Below are 11,745 nucleotides of genomic sequence, written 5' to 3'. Positions count from 1 at the left end.
GAGGGAGAGAGAGAGAGAGAGAGAGAGAGAGAGAGAGAGAGAGAGAGAGAGAAGCAATACTGAGCATACATCAGAGAAATTGTATGAACACTTACTAAAGTACAAAAAATGATGGGCAAGTTGAGCATATTAGTTTATGTCTTTAATCCCAGCACTCAGGAGGCAGAGGCAGGTATATTTCTGGTCTATCCAGGACATCCAGAGGTACATATTAAGACCCTGTCTCCTCTTTAATAATCAATCAAACAAACAAGAAAGATAGAAAGTGAAAGAAAGATGAAATTTCAAGATCTTAAGTCATATAAAGTACTCAGAAATTGCTGGTTGTTTGTGAGCCTAGAGGCTGCCTGGGGCTGAGAACAAAGAAAAACAAACCCGGGTATGCCCCGTAGTTAAAACATTCCTGGGAACAGCTTGACCAAAAAGATAAAGAGGAATATGAAGACATAACAGGGCTATCTGAACGGAGTCAATAACTCACAGAACTCTGACACCCTGCACGTACATGTAATTTTTCTGCTGAAGTTTGAATAAGCCAATAGTGTGTCGCTATGCTGAATTCCACATCCCTAAGCCCCTTACCCCATAAAAACCCCTAGCTTACGAGTTTCGTGGCCGACATCCATTATCTCCTGTGTGGGATGCATGTTGGTCTGGAGTTCTGTCATTAAACTACCTCGTGTAATTAGATCAAGACGGTCTATCTATTCGTGATTCTTTGGGTGCCCACCGAATCGGGAATTGAGTGGGGGTTTCCCCAGTAGGTTCTATCATTTGGAGGCCCCAGCGAGATCTGCGTGACACCCAGGAACCCCGAAAGACCCCTTGAAGGTACGTTTGTTTGTGTGAGTCTTGCATGCTGTCTGTTGTCTAAGTGTGGTACCACTGAATTTGTGTCTTGGTTTTTCAGTTCTGAGATTATGGGTTTGAGTCCCACCTTGTGTCTTGGTTTTTCAGTTCTGAGATTGTGGGTTCGAGTCCCACCTGGGTTCCCAGTTCTGGTATTCTGTATTCTGGCAGTGACCACTGTGGACCATGAGGACCTAGTGGCTGTGGGAGGGAGATGTCCTAAGGCCCCGCAGGCTGCAACCCTGGAAGACGTTCCACGGGTGGAAGGGGGCGGAAGCGGAAGCAGAGTCCTGCCCCCCCCCCCCCCCCCCCCCCCCGTCAGGAAGGGTGTCAATGTGGAATCCGACCCCCATCAGGAAGTCGCGTTTGGTTGGTTGTACAAGTCCAGGCATGGACGAGTGTGCTTAGATATACTGGTGTCTTTCTTTTTTCTCTGTTGCTGTCTTGTTTTTGTTTGTGGTTTTCATCATGGGACATAGCTGGTTTCAGGTCTGGTTTGGGTCCCAAGGGGTTGACTGATTATCTTGGTTTGGTTTTAGGCTGGTCTCAGGTTCTGGGGGCCCTCCCATGGAGAGAGGTCCATTTGGGTTGGTTGTAGTGACAGTGAGACGTGACAAAACATTGCAGGCCACAACGCTGGAGGATGCTCCGGTGTCAAGCTGTTAGATCTGAAACAGTCCTTCTCAACCCAGCAGCAGCTAGGGTTCAGTATATGCCTGGAACAGATAGTGTCAGGCTTCTCTGGAAATCGTGTGTAAGACACCCTGTATTGGTCTTGCTTGTGTTTGTCATTTCTGTGGTACTGTGATTCTATGGTGGTTGCCTGAAAACAGTTTCTGTGTGTCGTGTGTCTCTTTGTGTTCGGACTTGGACTAACAACTGACGACTGTTTTTGAGTTATGCCCTCTGGAATAAGCCTAAGAATCCTGTCAGATCCCTATGCTGACCACTTCCTTTCAGCTCCTCGGCTGCCCTGCCTCCCACTCCAACTCCAGGGGTCACAGTGGTCCCACCCATGGAACTGGAGCCTAGGGAGAAATGAGCTTGGGAAACCCGGAACAAAAGAGGGGTGGTCCCTGAGAAGTCAGTGGCCCTGGATGTTGTGGCTGCTGAGGGGGAGATAGAGGAGGCTACGAGAGTGGCCAGCCAAGAGCTCCGCAGGTTCCCTGGCTGCTTCTCATTCCCTTGTCCCCTGCATCCCATAACTTGTTAACAGAAAAAGTGCTTTCACTTTAAGATATCAGTGGTCCGGTACAGCCAGCTGTGAGAGCTTCACTCCCTTCCCTGCCCCACGTGTTTTCTCTTCTAGGGTGGCTCTGCCCTGAGCTGCTGGCAGTGATTTTTTTCCAAGCTCCAGTGAGGGAGGCATCTGCCAACTTGGGGCTTCTGTCCAAGGTAAGGAGCACCTTCGAGTCTAACTGCCAGGCTCTGATGGGGGTCTCGTCTCTGTGGGACTAGAAAGTGCCCCAACAATCTGACCGAGGTAACAGGAAGTTACAAGTTAGAAGAAGGACAGGGTAAGTTGGTAAGAAAGTTAGCGTAAGTCAATAAGAAAGTGCAGAGGAGGAGAAACGAAGGAAAGATAGAGGTCTGCAAAGAAGTGAGCTAAGAGCAAAGCTTCAGCAGACTCAAGAGAGATAGATGACAGTGGCAAATAGGGAGGTTAATAGTGAGGAGAGGTAAAAATAGAGATGAAGGAGATTTGAGAGGTCTGAAATGAGAGAGATACTCTGAATGAGAAATATTTAGAGGAAGAACCAGTAAATAAGAGACAGACAAGAAGAAGAGTTAAAGAAACATGAGGCTGACAAAGACAGAGATAATTGGTTAGGGTTAGGGTTAAGGGTTAGGTTATAAATCAATTATACAAGTGACAACTCATGCTGGCAAGGATGTGGAGAAAGGGGAACAACCCCTCACTGCTTGTGGGGTACAAACTAATACAGCCACTATGGAAATCAGTATTTCCTCAGAATCATGGTTCCTCAGAACACTGAGAATCCATCTATCTCAAAACACAGCTATACTGCTCTTGGGAGTCTATCTAAAAGGTGTTCCACCTTACTACAAGGACATTTGCTTAACTATGTTCATAGCATATTTACTCATACTAGCTAGAATCTGGAAACAACCTAGAGGTACCTCAAGTGAAGAATGGATCAACAAAAAAATAGTGGTACATTTATACAAAACTCTAGCTGCATATGTATCAAAAGATGGCCTAGTCGGCCATCACTGGAAAGAGAGGCCCATTGGACATGCAAACTTTATATGCCCCAGTACAGGGGAACGCCAGGGCCAAAAAAATGGGAATGGGTGGGTAGGGAAGTAGGGGGGAGGGTATGGGGGACTTTTGGGATAGCATTGGAAATGTAATTGAGGAAAAGATGTAATAAAAAAACAAACAAAACAAATAAACAAACAAAATAAATAAAAATGAAATATTGTTTTCTAAACAAAAAAACAAAAAAAAAAACAAAAAAAAATGACATTGTGAATTTATAGGCAAATGAATGCAACTAAAATAAAAAACAAAAACAAAAACAAAAACAAAACACAAAAACCACCCTAAGTGAGGTAACCCACACCCAGAATGGCATGCATTCACTTTTAAGTGGATATTACCTATTAGGTAAATAATAGTCAAGCTGTACCCCACAAACCCAGAGAGGCTAGGTAAAGAGGTGGGCTATAGGGGGGGGGAGGCACAGATCTCTTTCTAAAGGGGAAATAGAGTAGTTTCTGTAAATAGACTGGAGTTTGATGGGAACAGGAGTGGGAGGGATCAGTTGGGATGCAGGGGTAAGCACAATGCAGGGAGAAACAGCTGGAATTAGGGGTCATTTGGGGTTAATGTAAAAACCCAGTACAACAGCAACTTCCTGAATGCTATAGGGTGACCGTAATGAAGACTCCAAGTAATGGAGACTACATAGTCTGAACTGACCATCCTTTCTAGACAGCCAGGACTTCAATGTTAGAAATGGGTTACATTTGGTTGAGCTGTTGGTCAATGTGGTTCCTTTGAGATCCTCAAACAATCCATGCTGATGCTAGGACAAAACTGCTCTCACATAACTGACAGCAGGGCCCCATCAATGAGGATAAATTCCACACAGCTCACTGAATGTAGAAACCAAACTGGTGCAGGCTTGGAGCTTTGACCCCTATGTTCTAGTCTCTTTGAGGAGAGAAGTTACTCTACAGGCTACAGAAAGAGAAACCTGCCCCCCTCCCCCCTTATACACACACACACACACACACACCTACAATTGGTCCTTCCTGCAAGATGTGCTGGGACATGATGGTAACAAACTTGGTTGAGTGGCCAACCAATGTTCAGTTTAACTTGAGACCCTTGACATGAGAGGGAACCCATGACTAACACTGACTGGATTTGTAGGAACCTTATAGAGACTTAAATGGCAAGCACAGAGACAGCATGGGTTTGTTCGAGGTCCTCTGCTAATATGTTATGGTTGTTAGCTTGGTGTTTTTGTGGGACTCCTAACAGTGGGAGCAGGTATAACTCTGACTCTTTTGCTTGATCCTGAGACTTTTTCTCCTATCAGGTTGCCTTGTCCAATATGAAGGCTTTCATCTTTTCTTTTTCTATCTTGTTTTGTCCTGTTAGACTGTCCTCTCTTGGAGGTCTGCTCCTTTTTGAAGAGGAAATGGGGCGAGGGGGTGTTGGATTTTGGGGAGAAGAGAATAGGTGAAGTCGGGGGGGGGCAGCTGGGAAGAGTGTAGGGAGGAAAAGCAGTGGTCAGGATATATTGTATGAGAGAGAATCTATCTTCAATTTAAAAATTAATTCAAGGGCTGGTGAGATGGCTCAGTGGTTAAGAGCACTGACTGCTCTTCCTTAGTTCAAATATCAGCAACCACATGGTTGCTCACAACCATCCATAATGAGCTCTGATGCCCTTTTCTGGTGTGTGTCTAAAGACAGCTACAGTGTACTTACATTTAATAATAAATAAATCTTCAGCCCAGAGTGAGCAGAGGTTCTGAGTTCAATTCCCAGCAACCACATGATCACAAATATCTGTACAGCTACAGTATACTCACATACATAAAATAAATAAAAAATTAATTCAATATTGCTTAAATGGAAATGCAAAAATGCAAAAAAGGGAAGCAATAATGAACAAAGAAAAGCAGTATAATTTGTGATAGACACAGTTCTCATTCTGTTTTTTTGTAGATGGTGACCATCACACAGGAGCGTAAAAATATCATTTTGGGGAGTGAGAATATGGAGTGTAAAAAATATAAAGTAATTTAAAAATATCATCTTGGAGGCTTACTTTCTCCTTCTGATAATCTAAACCTAGTCCTGGAAGCCTCTAGCTCTGTACAGTCTTATCTAGGTCTAGAATGTTTTGGGCATCTGAGACAACTGCTGAATAACATCACCCTTTCTTTTTCTTTCTGAATTTTGGCTGGCTGGTCAACTCAGCTGTTCTGACTTAAACTCCTCTTCATGCTACCTGATTCCAACTGCTTCTTTCACTTATGACAGAATTGCTGTGCTTGGCCTCAAATGAACTCTAGCAATCTGTTCTTATCTTCTGGCACATTCTCATTCTCTGGCTCATTCTTTCTTTACTTGTGTCTAGCATGTTCTCTCTTTAGCCTGTCTCTATAAAACACTCCAGGTAAAACTGCCTCCTCTTCACACCCTCTGAGCTGATTCCTCTTATGTTGCCTCTCTTCCCTCTCTCTTCTCTTGAGAGTTGGGTATATCATATTCTATCAGATATTTCCCAGATTCATCATTTTGTTAGCCACTCAATTAGACATTGCCTTCAAACATGAGTGCTTCTTTCTAAAACTAACTTTATCTTCATCACTTGGGAGCAAATGTGTGTACTAAGGGCTAAGCCACACCACATTTAGAAACACCTTCCCCTCCCACCCCACCCCAAACGCAGTAAATTGGGTTGGGCCCAGTTTGTATCTGTGAAATCAGAAGTTTTGCTCTCAGCAATGTGAATATGAAATTACAATGCTTCTCATTTCATTACAAATGAATACTCTTGAGTGTTTTTAAGAAAAACTAATGTTTGAATAACTATTCAATAAAAATAAAATGTGATGTTGTACAAAATTGTAATTATATTTATATTATATATTATGAATAAATAAACTGATGTATAAAAATGTCAAATGTTTAAACACATTCCCAAAGCAAAAATGAAAGTGTTACCATCTAAGATGTTACTTAATGCAGAGAAAACAAAGAGATGAGTCAGTTATTTAAGACTATTACATCTTTGTTCAACTGTAATTTATCATTAGAATTTAAATTCAAACAAAACAGTCAGTCTGTTTCTTAAACTCATTTTCTACTTTTTCATGCAGTATTACTCATTGGCAGAAAGCTCTGATGCCATCCAAATAAGGCCACTTTCTGCATTTTTACAGTGTACCACATTTGCTTCCCATCTATAACAATTCTTGCTACAGAAAACTTGATATTTCATTTCTCTTCTCCACATAATGTTCTAAATAAACACTAGAAAAACCCTTTGAAGGAGATTGCTTCAGCTAGATTCTGTGCTTTTTGCCCTTCTGTAGGAATTTGGCAGGAATCTGACATTGAGCTAGGAAGTGGAAGTAGGCTCAGGCAGGAATTTGATTTTGGGCTAGGACTTAGGAAGTAAGCGCAGAAAAGAATATTTACATTTGAGCTAGTACAAGGAGGTAAACTCAGCCAAGGAATTTGTGGCATTCCTTTTACCTGGGAGCATCCGGATAAGCCCCTAAAAACAGGGATCACCAGACTTTGTTTATTGCTTTTTTTGTTCCTTCACCTAGAATTGAAAATGTAAAAGCAAATGCAAAAAATGTAAAAGCAGGCTTGAGAAAAATAAACCTGCTTCAGCCTCAGCACTGTCTGGAGTCATGTCATAGTGTTGTCTAATTGTCTTCTTTTCAATCCTTGTTCCCTCCCTTGAGAGCCTATTGACTTGACTGAGCTGTCTTGGTCCCCCTTGCTACCTGTGAGGTAGACAAGATGGTTCAAGTTCTCATATCCATTTGACAATGGGAGTGCACTAAAGATTAAAAGTATATGGAAAAAGAAATGGGTTGACAATGTTTAAGCTGTAATTACATGTTGTTTCATGACCAATGCAGCACTGACTGTGAAAGTCTTTACAAGTATTTAATCCTTTAACCATTGCAAATGTCTTCATTAGAACAATGTCACCTTGAGGCACCCAACTTGTTCTCAACAAATGAGCACTGAGGTAATTCTCATATTTAGGCTACCTTGAATACAACTGCAATGAACATGAGAATTCTGATACTTTTTAAAACTAATTTCAAGTGCATGGGATCCATGGCAATTCTGTAATTTTTGTAAGAATTTGGTAGAATGAGGTTGCTTGGGTGTAGGTATTATGTCCAAATGTATCAGAATACATATATTAAATATGTGCTATTTTATATCAACTGTAACACAACATGGTCTTAACTAGTTTTAGTTTATATCTATGGAAAATCCCAACCTACTGCTATCAGAGTTTATTGCTAATACACAATCCTGTGTCACACACATATTCATTATTCAGTACTGGACAATGTTTTATTTTCACTCTTTTTGTTTTCTCAATTAAGTTCTACTAAGTGAGATACCATTTATGTGACCCTAACAATATATTCTGTGTCACTAAAGTCTATGCTAAAGTCCTCTTTCTATGGCTTTGTACACTATTTTACACCAGTTTCAGTTTCACACACTTACAACAATAAGCAACACCATTATAGTGATTTTTTTTTCTTAAAAAGAATGTCCAGATATGTTTAATTTGCAGGATAAATTCAAAACAATCTAAAGAAAACTCCTAACAGGAAAGCTGATTCCAAAGCTATCTGCCATGTGAAAAAAATCCTCAGAATTGTCATTAGGATTATAAAGAAATGGTACACATTTTGGCACAATGTAAATTCCATCCATACTTATCACAAAGCTACAACAATCAAAAGCTTTACAACATTTGTGAAAAAATAATGAGATGTAGAGAAAAAAGCCAAGAATATAAGTCCCAAATTATAGTCAAGTTTCAATAAAAAAACTTAAGGAAACTCAGACAGGAAAAATGTGAACATGACCAGTATTACCTGGTTGCATGTGTATACAAATGGAATAAACACAGACTTCACAACTCCCACAAAAATAACTCAAAATGACTCCTAACTGTTACATTTCTGACCCTTCCAGCCACTACTGACCTCACTTTCAAATAGAGGCTCTAGAGCTCTCTCTGTATGGAGGTGATCAGAAAGGTGGGTTATGGCTCTTCAGCACCTAATGCCCCCTTGTGATCTCACACAAACCCAGCCCCACTGAGCCCACATACAAACCAAGGTTGAAGAATAATTTAATGTCTGCTTCCTGCCTTGTGGATTATAACACACGATGTAGAATCTGTCCTACCCACCTGCATACCATCATGCACACTTAAGAAACCTCTACATCTCAGAAACTTCTTTTGGACCCTGGAACTGAACTTCCCTGAATCAATCCATTGTGACTGGTGGTAGTGGAAAGATAAAAGGATTTTAATCAAATATTGATGAAGGATGATCCCCATAACCTCATCTCTACCAGTTTCAAAATGATTTGTAAAATTTATCACACAAAACTGAATTTGCAGTGCAATGTTCAGAACTTCTAGAAACCAGATTTTCAGTTTTGAAATCTTTTTTCTGCACACCAAAAGCAATACTTATGTGTGCACACTGAACAGTGGTATTATAAGCAACACAGCTTACTATGGCCAGAGCTGCAGAACCTCCTTTTCCCCAGGGAATCCACACTCTCAGGCAGGCTCAGAGGCCAAGGTCCTTTGCTCAGGTCACCACATGTACCAAAAGTACCACAGTCTGGTTCACAGTCCATCCCAGTCCAATCAGATTGGACTCTGATTGCTTAGCTAACCTGTTCTTCCTAGTGGCTGCCACAATCACGATGCTGTGGCTTGGAGTCTCCCTCACAGCTCTCTGATGAACTGCATCAGAGGAGAATATGGAAAAAAAAACCTGCAAGCGACCTCCCACTGGTGCTCCTCCTGACTGCTAGCTGCCCAGAGGACATTAGCAGCTCTCCTACTGGAGGATTAGAGATTAAATGACTCAGACAGAACAAGTCTTCCCAGTTCTGCCCTTCCATACCACCCTAAGGGCACACAGAGCCCTAGTATGGTAAATTTGTATTTTATTAGAATCTTCTACTCTCCCCGGTATGGAGAGTTCTTGGTATCACTTCTAGGAAAATGGCAAGAATGTTTGACACTGGGCTAGGACAAGGAAGTAAGCTCAAAAAACAAACAAACAACCCCCCCCAAAACAGCTGAGGAATGTGTTCCTCATATCTTAAAATATCTTGATCATCTTGATAAGACCTTGGGTACAGTAAACAAGGGAACTTAGTTTACACCTTTTTTCTTCCTTGACTACTTTGTTTATGCCTTAGAACTAACCCTATTCTTTGTAGGCAGTCAAGGTAGGTTAGGGTCTGCAGATTTCCCAGCCTGAGCAGGCATGGAACGACAAGAGGAGGTACAGCTGAGGCTCAAGGGAGGTTAGGGTTGGGATAACAGATATTCTGTGTATGTTTCAGGAAACTTGTTTCTGTTAGCTTGTGGCTTTGCTTTCTACAGTATTGTGGGGTATAAAAAGACTATGAGAAATAAACTCAAGGCTGCTGGTTGCTGCTGGCTGCTCTGCTGCAGCAGTACTAACCATCAGGCCTCCTCAATCTTACTCTTGGCTTTACATCTTCTTTCTGCCTTTTCTATCTTTAATCCTTGCTCCCCCATCAGAAACTGACTCATGTTGGGGGGTGGGGGTGGGGGGCCAGTACAAATAAAGAAACTAGATTCAAGAATCTCTTTCTCCTCCATCCTTGTTTCTCTCCTATCTGGTGTTAGGGGGTGAAGTGGGGGGTAAGAGGGTTGGATTTGCGGGGGAGGGGGATTAAGTGTGTGTTAAAAGAAGAAACCATAAAGTAGCAAAGACTAGCTACATGGTTAATGCTAAAAGAGGAGCCAGACTATGATGGATTTTGCATTCCACCCAAGCTGCCACCCTTAAGTCTCTTTTAGGTTCAGGTTCCAGGTTAAGTTTTGAACAGTTTAAATGTAGACTGGAGACTGCAAGTTTAGCCACTTAGACAGATGGGAATTTACACAGCAAACATATTTGAGGATCAAATCCCAAGTACACCAGTGCCCTAACACAGTAGGTTAGTGGCAGTGTCCTAAGTGGAAGGTCCCAGATGATGAAAAACATCAGAAAAGGAAAAGGTGCAAAGTATAAAAGCTGGGGTGGGGAGGTCTTACACAAGCTATTTCTTATACTAAAGTAAATCTTGTACACGATTGACATGAGGGAAAAGGAAGGAGATGGGAGACATCTATGAAGTCAGCAGAAAGATGAAGAAACTATGAACTTAGAAGCAGCATCATACAATGGGACACAGTCAGGAGAAGTCTAATCAAGCAATGCTGCAAAAGAACTCAGTGTATCTTAAAAACATTTCTGACCAAGCCTCTAGTGGCCTTGGAACTGATAACCACAGCCCCATTCGGTGGGAAGAGTTGTGTTCTCACAACCTGATGCAACCCCTCCCAAAGCTCCTGGCCCCAGACCATTACCAGCTCTCGCAAGCATATTCCTGGTTTTACAAAAGGAGCAGTTTTATCTCTATACCCAGGGCCTCAGGGAAAGCTCCCAAGGCTATTACTGCCTCTGCCAAGCAAGTTCCTGGGTTTCAGAAGGAGCTATGTACGGGGACTTCAGGGAAAGTGTAACTTGATCAGACCAGCACTCAATACAACAGTGTTTTGTTTTGTTTTCTTTTTTACCTTCTCAAATGGTTGTCACTAGGTATCATCTCACCCATGTGGCAGAACTATGCTTTTCTCAAGAAGAAAACTGAACCTTTATAGCACACTAGGCCTTACTGTTGATTGTAATACTGCAAAGCTCCATAGAGCAGCTTGTTAAAGGCCTGCTCTTTGATATGGAGATGGACCTAGTGGCTGGTTGTAAATCAAGTTTGTTTCCTTTGTTATGGTTTGGTACCATATTTCTGGACAATCCTGGTGAACAAACATGTGTATCCTAGCTTCCTAATCTCTAATTGCCCTGGCTAGCATATTACTTATCTGTGGGGTGTTTTACAGGCAGTCAGCCCTCGCCTAAATTCTACTCGGTGTGCCTTACTATCTCCTAAGCTTTATTAAATCCTTTACATCATCAATTCTACTCTTTCACATCACAGCTTGATATTGGATTGCTACCCAGCACATGAGATGCCTTTTATAACCACCACAAAATTAACTCCAAATGGATTGTAGAAACTAGGACTCTCTGAGTTTGGGATCATGCCAAGGATCTTTCTACACACAAGCCAAAAGCTCTGCACAGATGCAGCTCCCACAGTGAAGTTATTCAGAGGCTACAGCTGGGTTCAGCGAGTGGCTTGGACCTCACACGTGGCCGCCGATTCCCACTCAGTCCCGGGAAAGACCCACCACACCAGCTCGCGCTCCTCAGACCCCTACTTCTCCCCATTGTTGGCAGTGATCCTGTGCTCACCATGTCACAACTTCGGAGCTTGCCTGAGCACCCTCCACAGCATCCAGCGGCAGGACAGAGAGAACAGCACACAGTACCATTCAAGGCTGCTCAGCTACTAAGCGAAACCAGCACCACCGCACCCGGAAAACCCGCCTTCTCTTCTGACTGGCAGGTCCGCCTAAAGGCTCTGATTGGCCAGTAAGTCTGGAGTGACTCGAGAACCTCCCATAGATTTTAGAGTGTGCTGAAGGTACACAGTGTAGAGGTTCTCAGCTCAAGCTTCAAGTCCAGGGCCAGACC

The 11,745-nt window shown here is 42.4% G+C and overlaps 1 protein-coding gene across 1 annotated transcript in view; it reads right to left on the bottom strand.

The window, feature by feature from the left end:
* Positions 1-11,578, bottom strand: part of LOC110288620 (zinc finger protein 431-like) — a 16,839-nt gene extending 5,261 nt beyond the window's left edge. Inside the window, 1 exon segment of the mRNA XM_021154917.2 lies at positions 11,464-11,578. Coding sequence (XP_021010576.2) covers positions 11,464-11,466 — 3 coding nt within the window. The 5' untranslated portion in view covers positions 11,467-11,578.
* Positions 11,579-11,745: the final 167 nt, after the last annotated feature.

This window comes from Mus caroli, unplaced genomic scaffold (assembly GCF_900094665.2).
Source record: "Mus caroli unplaced genomic scaffold, CAROLI_EIJ_v1.1 scaffold_16445_1, whole genome shotgun sequence".
NCBI classification, from domain to species: Eukaryota; Metazoa; Chordata; class Mammalia; order Rodentia; family Muridae; genus Mus; species Mus caroli.
Note: the sequence above shows the minus strand (reverse complement) of the source record. Positions and strands in the feature narration are given on the sequence as shown.